The 15,797-nt window shown below is 37.7% G+C and overlaps 1 protein-coding gene across 1 annotated transcript in view; it reads left to right on the top strand.

Moving 5' to 3' along the window:
• INO80 (INO80 complex ATPase subunit) overlaps positions 1 to 15,797 on the top strand; it is a 113,226-nt gene that overhangs the window by 35,992 nt on the left and 61,437 nt on the right. Inside the window, exons 9-16 of the mRNA XM_072622729.1 lie at positions 2,932 to 3,135; positions 6,908 to 7,103; positions 7,483 to 7,550; positions 8,671 to 8,880; positions 9,389 to 9,469; positions 10,485 to 10,580; positions 14,069 to 14,128; positions 14,602 to 14,744. Coding sequence (XP_072478830.1) covers positions 2,932 to 3,135; positions 6,908 to 7,103; positions 7,483 to 7,550; positions 8,671 to 8,880; positions 9,389 to 9,469; positions 10,485 to 10,580; positions 14,069 to 14,128; positions 14,602 to 14,744 — 1,058 coding nt within the window. The remainder of the gene's footprint in view (positions 1 to 2,931; positions 3,136 to 6,907; positions 7,104 to 7,482; positions 7,551 to 8,670; positions 8,881 to 9,388; positions 9,470 to 10,484; positions 10,581 to 14,068; positions 14,129 to 14,601; positions 14,745 to 15,797) is intronic.

Raw genomic sequence — 15,797 nt, 5'->3', positions numbered from 1 at the left:
TTTTTAAGAATTTATCTTCCATTTGGTAAATAAAGTTTTCTTGGAAATTTGATTTGCGAGACAACTTAGTTAAAGCCTTGTCCCTAATACAAGGATCAGCAACCATTTTGGACTCTTTTTTAGCATTTTTCAGAGCACCTTTCTGCAAAAGGGTGATTAAGAGTTTCAACTCAGTTCCGCAAACATTTCTTTAATGTTTTAAGATTGAGATTTCAGAGAACCAAGCTGCATCAGTTGATGGAGTACATATTTTGTTATCAATGAGGTAAATAAAGTAGGATGAAAATTTTTATTTCCAACCAAAATTATAATAATTTTTGCATTAATTGACTCACCTGATCCTTCTAGTGTTAAAAATAAGAGTTTATGGTCATTGTTCTTTTTAATCCTCGCAGACCTAGTGTGGCTTGAGTCAGATAATTCAGTCACATCGTAGGGTTTCAGTGTTATGTCTCAGTTCAGTGGTAATACCCTCAACTCTGACTTGACTTTCCTCTTTCTCTTTCCCCAGTCTCATCCCTTATAGATAACCAGTTCAACTCTATGTTGTCCTTTCCTTTAGAAACCTTTGCCTCTTGACCTATTGGCTGCTCATCCCTTGCCAAATTTCAGCTCTGGATTATTTCCATCATCTACTGCCTTAACTTGTAATCATATATGGGCGGATGGAACTGCCAGAAGTCACAATTATGCAAACTAGATACACTACAGATTCATGTTATTCAGTTTCAACTAGGCCCTCACATCAACAGAGCAATCCTCTCATTCCTCCCTAAATGATTTCTTATTTCACTCTCCTCAAAGAAGCTATTCTAACCTTTCTCTTTTCTTTCGATTTCTCATATCTCCTTACTCCCTCTCTCCCTCCCCACTGCCGCCACCCCCACTCCCCCCCCCCCCAGTTCTCTCAACTGAGGCCTTTTTAGTTTCCTAAGTAAATTAAGACTACATATGGTAAGCTCTCTCCTACTCTTTTCTTCATCTGAAAACCCCTTGACAACATCTTCCATGGCCTTCTTGTGTCCCCTAGTCTCTGATGATGAGATGATACTTCTTGCCACAGCCAGCCCCTTTCCAGGAGCCTATCTTTTCATCCTTTCCTGTCTTTTCTAGTAGACCACCTCCTCACTCATCCTTTCACTTAGTTTTGTATTTGTGTCCATAATTTATTCACCCTTGGGCGTATAGGAATTTTTTAAAACTCATTTGTTTTCTCTAATCTTTAATCTCTATCTGCTTATCTGTCTCCCCCTTAAAAAACCTCCACTAGATACTCTCCAGTTATCATCCTTCTTCCTTCCTCCCTTTCTCAACTACATTCCTAGAAAAAGCTCAACCTCCTATTCTGTCACTCAACCCTTTGCATACTGACTTCCAACCCTGTCACTCTATTGAAACTGTTGTCTAAAACTTACCAATGACCTCTTAACTGATAAGTCTCACTTTGCCCCTTTTACATTTGACCCCGTTGATCACTTTTCTAGATGTCTTCTCTCCAGGTTTTCATGACACTAGTGTCTTAGTTCTTTTCCTTCTTGTCCACTGCACTTTCTGTTTCCTCCAATTCAGTGCTTCCTTCCTGTTCTGAAGATCTTTTATTTTCTCATTCTTCTCTTAATACTTCATTGATCTTGTTTGACCAAGAAGAGGCCTCATTCTCAGAAGAAGGGAGGGGTATAGGAAAGGGATGTGGTGTTACGAAGGACCAACCACTGAGAGATCAGCTTTGACATAGTGATACTTATTTAAAGCCTTGGCTCAGAGATGGGAGGTAGAAGTGGGAACCCAGGCCCCAGTGATCCCGGTTCTTTTCTCTCTCTTCATCAGCTCCCAGGGATTTAATTATCTCTCTGCAGAAGAATCACCCATTTACCTATTTATCCCCAGTCCCTTTTTTGAGCTTTGGCCCTACTTCACACCAGCTGCCTATTGAACATTTCAAAGTGGATGTCCTGAAGACATTTTAAAATGTGTAAAAATAGATTTTACTATCTTTCTTCAAAACTATGTTCTTCCAAACTTCCAGTGTCTTATAGGCATTCTTCCTGACCCTGCATATCCAGTTGCCAAATCTTACAGATACTATCTCTATAAACCCAATCCCTTTTTAAATTGCCTTGTATATATCTACTTTATACTTATTCTCTATATAATTGCCTTTGAGTAGTCATTTTTTGATCTTTAGTGCTTGTATCCCCGGGCCTAATACCTAACAACCAGGTCTGAAATGGGCAGGTGATTAAAAAGTGCTTGTTGGTGGATTGATTGATACAGCGCTCTCTCTCTCTCTCTCTCTCTCTCTCTCTCTTCTCTCTCTCTCTCTCTCTCTCTCTCTCTCTCTCTCTCTCTCTCTCTCTCTCTCTCTCTATATATATATATATATATATATATATATATATATGTACACACGTACATATATACACACACACACACTATTTTCCATTTTCCTTGTCTGTATTTCCTCTTAGATTGACTGTCATGCGTCATGTTATACACGTTCTATTGAGTGCTTAAATTCTTCTTCATTTGTAGACCCCAAACCCCCAGTAGCAAGATGTTGCCCATAATATACTGTTAAGTGTTACATCATCTTAAGTGCTTATCAGTAAAAGGTCCATCACATCATCTCTAAGAACTACATTTATTATGTTACTGAGACAAGTCCTTCTTTATAAGTATCCAAGTGAGCTTCAATCCTATAATATCATAATCCCTTTTTATTTGCGTATTTTTAAGTATTCCACAGTATCTTGTCTGATAAAGTAATCCAAACTCAACATACTAATATTTAAGGGATGATATTTATAATCAATATGGATATAGATGGGTTGAGTTCATCAAAGAAGATTAATATTGATGTTTAGAATCCAGGAAGAACTGACATGTAATATTTTGTTTTCCCTCCTATTTGATTCTTTCTTTCTTTTGCAGCTTGCCCACCAATGTATGAGGGAAGTACGACGTGCTGCCATCCAAGCTCAGAAAAACTGTAAGGAGACCCTCCCCCGAGCTCGCCGTCTCACAAAGGAAATGCTTCTGTACTGGAAGAAGTATGAAAAGGTGGAGAAGGAACACCGTAAACGTGCTGAGAAGGAGGCGTTGGAGCAGCGTAAGCTGGATGAAGAGATGAGGGAGGTAGGATGAAGGCACAAGTCTCAGCAAGTTCTCTTTGGAATATTCTAGGTCAAGATTGGTCATATTTATTTCATTGGTTCTAAATTGGACTTTGTTTTGTCAAATTTTCCTTTGTAAGTAGCATGACTTCTCTTTAGATTTTGGTAGTTGTGATTATTGGGATATATTGGGAGACAAAGTCCAGTTAGACATTGTGTGCTTTTAGTAAGGCTCCTCATTCTGACCTTCATGTTCACTTCACCACCACTCTCATGCTCATAACCTAGATGTGGATTGGCCTGGTTCGAGCATTGCAGTGCTATCAGCTGTTATTTGGATCTACTAGAAAGATAAAGAGTTCCAGGTTAAACTAGCCTGGGACCAGACCAGGTGCCTTTTGTCCCAGGTCTGTCTGTGTTATTCAAGCTGTAGGCTATGTAATTACTGAGCCTAAAGTCTACAGGACTGGGTTGGGGACTACATGTGGTGCTGTGTGTGCACAAATAAGTAGACTGGGAAGCAGAAGTATGGATGTAACCAGTAAACAAAAAGTTTGGATAATGAAGGATATAATAAAAGAAAGAAGAGACTGGACAGGGAAAAGATGAACCGAGAACTTTGAGACATACTCAGCTACAAAAAAAAGAGAGAGAGAGAAAGGGAGGGAGGCTGGTGGTGAAGCAAAAGTTGAACAGACTCCTGATCAAAATGAAGCACTGATCAGACCCCAGGATAATTCCCCTGGTCATGAAGGTGTGCTGCCTTCAGGTGGGCAAGTTTCAACTACATGCACAGACTTTCTCCACCACCAAGAGGTACGCTAAGGTGCTAGTAGCCCTGTGGAGCAGTGGTAGGATCAACATGAGCTCCTGGATGAAGAAAAAAGTAGGACTTGGAATTTCACACACTGGTGCCTTCATCTGATTGTTACAGAGCAAATGTTATCCCATCAAGAATAGAATGGATCAAATCCATAATGGAAGAGATGAAGCCAGACAAGAGCTGCATCCACAAAAGCTGCAAAGAGTTTGCACAGAAATATCTCCTTTCAGATGGAATTGGAGAAGATCGAGGGCTCACCAGAAGGTTTTAGTAATCCCCAAATCAGTTCTAATTATTCTGCTCCTGAATAGTAGAGAGAAAAATGAAAGGCTCTGCAGGACTTCAAGGAAGGCAGTGCTATTTTCACTTTCCCCCACACTGATTAAATGTGCAGGAACTCCAAAGAAGATCAGTTATTTGTCAGACCCCTACTTTAGGAAAACAGGAAAGTGAACCAATGTCAATATAATTATCAGTGCTGTACTTGGTGCCATTGTGGAGGTTAAGAAATATGTGGAAGTTTGGCACACTGCTGCCCACACCTGGTTTTACGTTGCTAAATACACTGTCTCTTAGATGGTAGTGTGCCATCCCCAAGAGTAGAAGAAAAGTGTCTTACCATAAACTATCAGGAAAATTTAATTGAGATGTGGCTTGACAAACAGGAACTTGTACAAACCTGGAAAGACCAAAGTGATTTCCTATGTTGTTCCAGCCATGGGGTCACCAGATGTGGCCATGGGCAGCCCAGTTGAGATGCTGCTGCCTAGATGGGTAGAACTCTTTCACACAAGAAATATTCAAATGTCTTTGGCATGGAAGCTGTACCAGTGTTCCCAAATCAGAGACAAATGCTACAGTAGCTGCCTAGTCTGTAGTACTCAACAAAAAAATTCTTCTGTTAATAAAGTATGAAGAAGCAGTCAGCAAGTAAGATGGTTGTACGTCCTATCTAGTTGTTACTGGCTACACCAGGGTGATTCTTGCCGAGTTTGATTATAATGCTCAGCCTCTAGAAACCTTTCCCTTTCATCCGGGCAAAGCATAGCTCTCTGTCCCTTATGAAAGCTGATATCACCTGTGATACCTTTTCTCTATTGGAATAGAATACTAAAGGGATACTGGCGTGGTGGAGGAAGTGAGGTTAATAGCAGAATCTAAAAGTGTGTGGTTATGGCCAAGGGTTAGGCTCCCCTATTAAAATTGCTAGATGCTGAGACACCTTTTGTTCACCAATGTGTCTGCGCATCTCTCATTGTCTATTAACATTCTATTGAGTATGCATATAGATTTAGGTAGCCCTTTGAAGAGCTCCCAGGGAATCCACCTTGAGTGTGAGGTGAGCATCTGATTTTCACTGTGTCACAGTTGCTGCTTTTGGAACCTCAAGAGATAGTTTAAATTTAGCAGTGCAACTTCAAAGCATTGAGATAGTTTTAACTGTGACGTAAGTCTGTCAGGTGTCCTTGCATTTTTGTTGAAAGATGGTAGACATAGCATTTATCTTTGACTTAAGTCTTTTTTGCCTTGAAGTTTAAAAATAGACAATTATTGTTCCTTTAATAAGTTCATGATCACTTATTCATGGAGTATGCTTTCTTGAAGGTGAAGAAAGATCTTTTTATATACTTTTGTTCTGAAAAGTCCATCTCACTCAAGCACTTTAGTATTGCAGCAGTGGGCATCCTATAATAAAATCAAGATTTTCTCCAGTTCTAATGTTTATGTTTGGACCTTATTTTCTTTTCTGCTCATCTTTCCATGTCTTCTCATTTTTGTTAGTCTTACTAGAAGAATAATTTTATTTACTAAGCTGGTATTGATTGTTCTTAATGAGTTCATAGGCAGTTTGAATTCAGGTTGCCCAAGTAATATATTTTTACAGGCGTTGTTTTGAGGTTTGTTTAGGTATTGCTGGAGCCTCTCAGCTTCAGGCAGAATCCTTGGAATACTCTGTTTCTTTGAGAGACCTTTTGCCCTCAGAAGTAGGACTTGTCATTGAGACTCAGAATTCAGAATTCTTAGCTATTTGACGTAGCTTTTGGTAGCACATCTCTATTGTTTATCATAAAAATTACTGGATCAGTACTCCTCAGAATTGAATATTACAGATAAAGTTACTTAGTGGGCAGAATGAGAGAATTTGATTCCAGTAGATGTGGGTTTAAATTCTGACTCTGACACTTAACTGGTTTTGTGACTTAATTCCTCATTCTTTGGGCAATTCCCTAGCACTTATCTACTAAGTCATACTAAGTTATGAACTAGGTGAAGTGATTTGCTGCTCCTGAGTTCTTCTTGGCAAAACCATAGATTCTTTGCCTAAAAGACAGATGAAATACATATAAACCCAGATGTCTTAGTATCTGCGGTGTAGGCTTGTTCTTTTTATATTTGTTTGTAATAATCACTTTTGAGTGCATAGTGCTAACACATTTGCCTGAAACCTAGACTTGTCTGTATTATCTATTAATTGTATGTCCTTAAACATTTTATGTTCTGGGGTTCCAGTTTCCTCATTTGTATAATAGGTATGTTTAATGAGATAATCTCTTGGAAGGTGCTTTGGTACTATCCAGTTGGGTGATGGGTGCAGGGGTTCTTGTTTTTTGGTTTTTTTATTCATAGTAGTAATAGTATTAATAAGTATCACGAACGAGTGTTTCAGACAGAAGCCTCATTGAAGAAAAGGTCTTGTGTTAAGAAAAGTAAGTATGGGCTTCCTTAGATTTCTGAGTGAAGGTAATTCTTACTTTCATAACTCTAGAGTTTAGAAAACAAAATTGCAGATTTCCACAAACATTTTTGCATATAAGTTTGACCTGACTTAAAGGTACATCATGAAAAATTGGATGATCTAAGCTTTGATATTTTCTAATTACTAGTTTTGAGATATCCAAGTGAAAACTAAGCTAAGTATCTCTTTTTGTTTGTTTGTTTTAAATTTGTGTTTTTGTTTTTTTCTAATTAGGCTAAAAGGCAGCAACGTAAATTAAACTTCCTCATCACCCAGACAGAGTTGTATGCCCACTTTATGAGTCGTAAACGGGATATGGGACATGATGGAATCCAGGAAGAGATCTTGCGAAAACTGGAAGACAGTTCTACACAGAGACAAATCGATATTGGTGGAGGGGTTGTAGTTAACATCACCCAAGAGGATTATGGTGAGGCCTGAGCTGGGAACCACAGGAAGATTGAATAGTAACCTAGTGTATTATAGAAATAGTACAAGATTAGGAGTCACTGGGCCTGGATATGAAGCCTGCCACTAATTATGTGTCCTTAATTAAGTTACTTAACCTTCTTTAGTCATCCTTTTCTTCCATCCTTTTCTAATGAGTTCATTGAGGTCTTATAAATGCTAATTAAAGTTCTCTAGTTCTTCCAGTTGTGATTTTTTTTTTTTGAAGTTGCTACACTGCCTGACAGGGATTGCACATATTAGAAGTACCAAGGCATGATGAGGATTATGTATTTCTACGAATGCTTCTTTTGAAAATAACCTACTTTTAAAAATGTTGTGTGGATTTTCACTTTTTTTAGATAGCAATTACTACAAAGCTCAAGCCCTGAAAAATGCTGAAGATGCTTACCAGATTCACCAAGCTCGGGTGAGTCAAAAGAAATGATCCCCCAAAGAACCATTTAACTAAAAGTCTGTTAATCACATTTTCTGTGAAAGGTTCTAAATATCTCCTTTCTCATGTGTCAGTCAAGTTCACTGTTTACATTTGGCAAATTAAGAAAGTAGAAGGACAACAAGGGAAAAAGTAATCCCATGTCAAGATGTGAGGGTGTTCTTGTTCAAGTTAGTCCTGTTTTCACATTTTTTTGTCCCAGTGCATTAATGTGGAAGGCAGTTCACTATGATTCAGTGCATCAGAGCAAGTGGGTCCTTAAGCTTGGATGGGAAAAAAATTCTTTATTTGTACTCTTTACTAAAATTAATATTTTCTTTCCATTATTAATTTCTTTATTAAAATGGTCTAAAAAGAAAGCTTCAACAGACTGCCAAACAAACAGTCCATGACACAGAAAAATTCAAGAACCCCTGCATTAGAGTGGACTTGGTTGTCAGGAGAGCTTTGTGGTGCTCCAAGTTTCTCTGTTGTGTGATACTCACTGGATTACTCTGTACTCTGTACAGTGTAGACATCACTCTAGCTCTGTGATGGTTAGTGACATATCAACAGAATTTCTTTGGAAATACTGAAGTTGGATTAAGAGAGAGATACTTTAAAACACTACACTGGAGCCTTTCTCTGAACTGCTCTTAATTATCGTAGGATATTATTATACGTGAAATGGTGTTATGATGAGGACTCTCCTTATGTGGCATCTAAGATTTAAGTCAAAGGTTCTTAACTTTTCTTTCATGGACCTTTTGGCAAATCAGGTGATGCTTATGGATCATAATTATGTTTTTAAATGATAAATTACACAGGATTACAGATGAAACCAATGATACTGAAATGCAGTTATCAAGATTTTTTTAAAAGCAAGTTAATGGGGCCCCCAGTTAAGAACCCCTTATTTAGATACTGTGCTATTTTACCAAATTATTAAGTATGACAAATAATGTTGAGATGGTGATTCAATTTATATAGGATTTTTAAAATATATTTCAATTATGATTGTCTCTCTTACTTAGTATACGGTGTGGAGTACTGTCATTATTTTAGGACTTTTATTAGCAACTCACCTGTTTTTAAATTTTTTTTTATTTTCCAGACAAGGTCATTTGATGAAGATGCAAAAGAGAGCCGGGCAGCAGCCCTACGGGCTGCAAACAAATCAGGCACTGGATTTGGGGAGAGTTATAGCCTGGCAAACCCATCAATCCGAGCTGGGGAGGATATTCCACAGCCCACTATTTTTAATGGCAAATTAAAAGGCTATCAACTGAAAGGCATGAATTGGTTGGCCAATCTGTATGAGCAGGTGAATTTAAGAGCTGTGGCACCCTTTGTACCTGCTTTCTTAAAGTCAGTCATTGACCCAGGTGATTGAGAAGTGAGCACAAGGAAACACTTGAGATTTAAAACACTTTAACAAATATTTTTGTCTTTTTGTTTTGCAAGAAACAGTGTCAGCTAACCCTTTAAAATGATATCTGACTTTGTTGTGGAAAATGGGCCACAGACAGCTGTGTTCTACTTGAGAGATTTATTTATGTCCCAGTTTGAGTGGGCATAGTAAACGCAACTGTATGCTCATTTGCTCACATTAGACAAATGATCAAAGATTCTGTTCAATATACTAGGTCTCTTTGATACTGTTTGGTGTTTAGTTATAGCTGTGTAACTGCAGTGCTAGGGCTAGTTATTCCCATACACGTTTCCATGGGATGTTGTCCCTAATCTCTTGTCTAGATTAATTTTTGTAGTATCTTAAATGTTGGTGTAGACGATCGAGGGAAGTAGTGACTCTGTATTGGGTTTTTTTTCAGGGCATTAATGGAATTCTGGCTGATGAGATGGGTCTTGGTAAAACAGTGCAAAGCATTGCCCTCCTGGCACATCTGGCTGAAGTAGGTGACCTCAGTTTCTTTATCTCATGTTACTTTTTTGCCACCTGCTGTGCGCTCCCATCCATCTGAACCATGAACATACACTGTGCTCTCGGTCTTGTGTCTCACTGTTGTTCACACTGTTGTTCCCTGTGCCTAAATGCCTACCCATCCTGTGTTTTTCAGTAAAATGTATTGATACATTTTATTTTGACAAAATTATACAGTTCCCAGTAAGCATTCAAATGATATCCTTTGCAACAAAGTATATTCCTTGAAAAGTTTTTCATCTGTTAACAGAAGAGTCCTTTGACTTGGGTTTTTATGGTAGTAACATGGACTATTGCATTAATCAACTTTATTGTTTTTCATTGAATAATTTTATATATATATTTATATATACACATATATGTGTGTGTGTGTATGTATGTATATATATATAAAACTTTATGTTCTAATAATGAGATACGTAGTTCTTCTGGTTTTACTTTCTTCATCTCTTCGTTTCCTTATGCAGGATCCCATATTTCTGACTTCTTCATATTTGTTACTCTTACATTAAAATAATATTTCACTACATGGAATTTATAACGGGATGGCTTTTGAGATTTTATAATCATAAGATATTAGCAAAAATCAAAGGTGCTGCTAGGATACTGAAGTCAGTCTGTTCTCCCTGCATTACGTTTGAACTGATTGGCATTGCAACAAAGCACTGCATTGTGTTAACTAAGTTATTTCCTGCTAATTGATAAAAGCTACAAGACTGAAATAGATTTTTTGGGGGGAGACCATACTAGAGAAAATCAAATCACAATTTGTAATCTAAGGCACAAAAACAAATAATTATTTTTGAAGCAGCATTGTGTTCTGAAAAGGAATCTTGTTAGTGCTTGGCTAGGAGGCATCTTTTGTTACAGCCTGTGCTTGCCATGGTGGAGCTACTTTTATTTATCAGAATTCTTTATAAAATGGTTTAAGGAATTGTAAGAATTATAAGAATACAATTGACTGAACCAGTCTTTTGTTATTGCAGAGAGAGAACATTTGGGGACCTTTCTTAATCATTTCCCCTGCTTCTACACTCAATAATTGGCATCAAGAATTTTCAAGATTTGTTCCTAGATTTAAGGTAATAAATAGATTTTTTTTTGTACATCCTAAGGAAATTGCTCATTTTCTATACGTAATTATATCACATGAGTGAATGACTTAATTACTAATAGTTTGGAGTTTTTTTCTCCGTTTTTTGTGTTTCCAAAGCACTGTGTATTCATTAATGGAATTGCTTTTGACCTTAAAAGAGGAGAGCATGAATATTTTCTCCATGAATAGGAAACTTATGGATCAAACTCAGGGAATTGTTTGAGGACATATAGACCGTTCCATTCCATTAGGGAAAGGTAGCACACCAAAGGACCTGAAAAGGTGGTTGGTACCTGCTGGCTCCAATCTGAGGAGCCCTGGCTACACTGGCTTAGAACTGAGTGTGGGTGTTTCTTCACCAAGGTCCTGCCTGGGGCAAAGGTCAAAAAGTAGCCTGAAGAGTCAGAGATTGTGGAATAAATGCATATTGTGCATACCCAAATTCAGATCTTTAGTGTGATACAGAGTCATCAGAAGTAGGAGAAGGATTGACATGCCTGGGGTAAGGCAAAGGAAAATGCACTGCACAGTTTCAGAATTGATTAATTCAGGGACCCATCCTGACCTCAAAAGGACTTGTGGAAAAGTACACTTCTCTCTTGGCAGAGAGGTGGTGGGTCCTAGGGATGAAATAAGGCAATTTAGACATGGCCACATGTTGATTTGTTTTCCCTAAATGTACTTTTTTATCTTAAGGAAAGATTCTATTGCAATAGATAAAGGGGGAGTCATTAGAAAGTGACAGTGATATACAAAAAAAAAAAAAGGCGTTAAACAATAACTTTTTTCATCTTTTCTTATATCCGGAAAGGCAGTTAAGAAAATACCAGTAAACATTTGTGCATCTGCCTGCCTTTTCATCTCTTTGCAAATATTGAAGAATAATAGACACATACCAAAGGCATCTTTGATGAGGGTATGAAAAGGGAGCTGGCATGCTTCTGCAACTTACGTTTTATGACAGACTAGATCCTTAATTTTTATAGTTACATTATTGACTGAAAGGTATAGAGGAGGGATAGGGAGCCTAGGTCCTCTAGGACAACCCTTTGACTGAATCCAAACTTCACAGAAAAAATCCCCTTAAGGATTTATTAGTTCTGAAGGTTTATTATTATTATCAAAGATTTGTTCTGTGAAGTTTGGAGTCACTCAGAAGGCTGCACTTGAGGACCTAGTGGGACACATGTGTCCTCAAGGCTACGGATTCCCCACCCCTGCTATAGAGAGTACAAGATCTGTCTCTATTTTTTGTTGATAACTTATTGTAAAAACTCATTTGATTTGGTAGTGAAAAAATAGCTGCCTTTAACTGCTACATTTTGTTAGCATAGCTCCCATTCATTGTTAAAATGTTTTACGTTTCCTTGTAATCCATAGTGACGATGATAACTTTAGGATACGTAAAACAGAGAGACATATATTTACCAAATTATTAGATACTATGCCAGGACAAACTCAGGGACAATATGAACACATGTACAGATCACTTTTCACACAACTAAAGTCAGATCTAAATTATTGGAAAAATATCAATTGCTTATGGGTAGGCTGAGCAATAATAAAAACGACAATTCTGCCTACAGTGATTTACTTATTCAGTGCCATACCAATCAAATTACCCAAAGAAAAGAGCTAGAAAAAATTATAGCAAAATTCATCTGAAAGAGCAGACGATCAAGAATATCAAGGGAGTTAATAAATTCCCTGTAGATGTTCAGGTCTGCCAGATACTGTCCTTTGTTGATCCCATTGTGCTGGTTATGTACTGGTCTGTCCCATCGTAAAGCCTCTTAAACATGATCCGTATTCACACAAAAAGAATTTCACCTATCCATGTACAGAGGAAAAAACAAGGAAAGGATGAATATTTATTTTTCAACCTGTATGACAGGTTGTTGGTTGAATAGCCCATAGAGCTAGTCCATCAGTATTTTAACAGACACTGTAGATGGGCAGTGAGCTGGATGGGAACAAGAGAAGGGCCTGAGTAAGCATTGACAAGTTGTCTTATCTCTAAAGGAAAATTTGTTTTCTCTAAAGCAAATGTTCTACCATTGATAGTATTTGGCTGTGAATCATAAAATAACAATCTTTGAATAATTCAATATTTAGGTCATTGAATGGAGAGAGAGGTGGTGGGCATGAGGATGTGGCAGCGTATTAATCAGTGAGGAAGGGTTCCTAAGAAGCCATGTAAAATACCATCAGACAAATGCACAACCAGAAAAAAGTGCTCTGTTCACATGGTAAGATCAGGCAATAATCAGTGGACAGCTCATTTATTCTGTTGTTGTCAGCACACACCTCAAGAAGTCCTTAAGGGCCTGCACACGTGTGGTAGAGAGACTGGACAAGGTACATGAATGAATAATAAAACATTTATTAAGTGCCTTCCGTGCTCCAGCACTATGAGAAGTGGTAGGAATACAAATATAAGGAAGCAAGATAGTCCCTGGCCTTCAAAGTACTTGTATTCTAAAGAAGGAGGACAACACATAAAGCTAGAAGTTAGACCAGGGCGGGGCCTTGGACACAGCAGCATGGTTTGGAAATGTCCCAGGAAGTAACATGGAGGTCTGATCCTGGGCAACATCATCCAAAAGCACACCTCTCAGAATCCATAGGTCCCTCTAAGTGAGGGAGATAGGGTTAGTGGCCTTGAGTGGAAGCATCATGGTTTGGAAATAGCCAGGAAGTTATCTGGATTTCATGAGTTGCATCTGCTGAATTGTATGGGTAACTACATCATTGGGGTCATAACTTCGTTGAATTATGTCAAGGAAAGGAAAAGTAGCTGAGATGTCCCATGAGCCATTTTTCTGTTTGTTTTTACTTTTGAACTTCAAAGTTAAGAGTCTTTCTGTTTTCTAGAAAACTTGGGTTTTCACAGGCAGAAATTTCTTGTTTATAAGTTATATAAGTTACACTGTATATTAGCTGTATATGATACAGATGTTAATGATGCTTTTGTTAAAATTTCAGCTCCTGTGACACAGAAACTGTGTTTTTATTTTATATGATACTCAGTACATTATAAATAGTAAGGACTATGTATCCATGCCACTCAAGAACTTTCAGTTGTCCCTCTACTGTCCAGTAGATGGGAGTGTTATGCTATATAAATTCAGTGTTATTCTTGATGGTTTTCTGGGTCTCCACCTCTTTATTGACCTAAATGACTTAGCAATGAAAATGTCTTAGGTTTTGTGTTCAGATTTCTGTGAGTCATCTGCTTAAACTTTTTCTTGTAGTTTACCAAAGCCAAAAAAGTCTTTGGTACCTTACAAAAGAATATGTTTAAATGTGGACTCTCCATATAAAAGTGATCATCTAAATTACAACTTAAAAGTACTGGACTTATGAAGAGGTTCACATTCATCCCATTAGGTCATTCCGTATTCTGAAGGAAAAAAGAACCAATAACTTGGCTTAATGTTACTGGAAGAAATAATCTCATTAATGACATTGCAGGTGCTGCCATATTGGGGCAATCCTCATGATAGAAAAGTCATCAGGAAATTCTGGAGTCAGGTAACAGTCAACTTAACCTTTGCTATGCATGCTCTAACTCCAGTACCCATTCAAAAAATTACATGTAATGTTTAAAATCTGAATGTACAGTTTTAAGCATTCAGCAAAAAGAGTTTTACTTTCCTCCTTTTTCTTCCATGCTTTTGATCTTGGAGGGATTAACCCGGCTTGGCACTATAGTAGTTTGGATAGGATTAAGCAGAACCTTTCTTGTTTGACTTAACTTGAATACCTTAATTTCTAGCTATAGTTGTGACTGCTTTTAAAGCAGTTAAATCTCATTCTTTTATTCCATGTTGTCCTGCTTGTACTGGGAGAGCTGCATTTCTAGATTGACCTTTTCCCCTCTACCTCTCTACCCCTTTTTAAAAGTTCTTTACTGACTTAGTTGCCATAAAGACAGTTCAGCCCCCAAACAGATTGTCTTTGGAATTGTCGGATGTCTCTTTATCCTTTCCCTTTTGTGTTTGCAGAAGACACTCTACACTCAGGATGCTCCTTTCCATGTGGTAATCACCAGCTACCAGCTGGTGGTTCAGGACGTGAAGTACTTCCAGCGGGTGAAATGGCAGTACATGGTATTGGATGAGGCCCAAGCTCTCAAGAGTAGTTCCAGGTAACATGAGGGACAGAAACTCAGCCTTTGTGGGGAGGTGCTTAGTCTCAGACCAAAACACCAGATCTGAGAGCTTTCCAGAATATGTTGTTTCGTGGTCTCTGTGTTAGCCTTGTACCTCTCTAAAGAGTAATTGTACTTAGTATGGTACTTAGCATGGCACATGCATACTGATACTAGGTTTTTCGTGACTTCTTCCTCCCTACTATGTATTTCCTAACTGTCTGATTTGACAGTCAGTTCTGTCTGTCCTCATATAGTAGTGCTCAGGGAGAACTGCTTTCTACACAGGAAATCTCTTTTCTGCTTTATCTTTAGGATTGTTTGTCAGACTGCAGTTGACAAAAGCACTAGAATGGGATGAAAAAATCTAATTGAAATAAAATCCTATGTTATATAAAAGAAAAACAACTTCTGTTCCCAAAAGACTGCCTAAGAATACTAAATAACGCTTCAGTTGTTTCTCTCTGTTTTGAAAGAAACTAATGTTTAAGATGCAGTGTTGCCACAGTAGTCAGTTACCTCTGAGGTCCAAAACCAGATAGCACAGAAGAGCGTGAATTAATGTGGCAGTTCAGATATCCTATTATATATCCTAGGTGTGACTTTTTATCATTTTATAAAATCTGTAGTGTCTACTTACAGTTTTATACGTTTATTAAAGCTTCTTAAATCAGTTGAAAAGATAATCTGCCTTTACAGAGAATTATCACATTGGTCTTGGAAAAATAAGTTACTAAATGGAAATACCACATATAGATCTGAGTAGCTGAAAGGTTCCCCAACCATAGAAGGTGAAACTTTGCTCACCCTCAAGGCAAAGATACAGAGGTCTAAAATGACTGGTTGTTAGCATTGTCAGATGTAGTCAATATATTGGCTATTTTTACTTAAATGTCTTTTTTTGTCACAAGAAACAGTTCAGTCTGGGACTTGTAGCAACTAATGGAAAGACAAGAGGAAACAATAAAACCTTTAAAAAAAAAAGTCCCTTAGGAAAGAAAAAGAAGTTACTATTTTGGCCAAAAAGGGTAATTTATCACCCTACCATTC

This window comes from Notamacropus eugenii, chromosome 7, assembly GCF_028372415.1.
Source record: "Notamacropus eugenii isolate mMacEug1 chromosome 7, mMacEug1.pri_v2, whole genome shotgun sequence".
NCBI classification, from domain to species: Eukaryota; Metazoa; Chordata; class Mammalia; order Diprotodontia; family Macropodidae; genus Notamacropus; species Notamacropus eugenii.
Note: the sequence above shows the minus strand (reverse complement) of the source record. Positions and strands in the feature narration are given on the sequence as shown.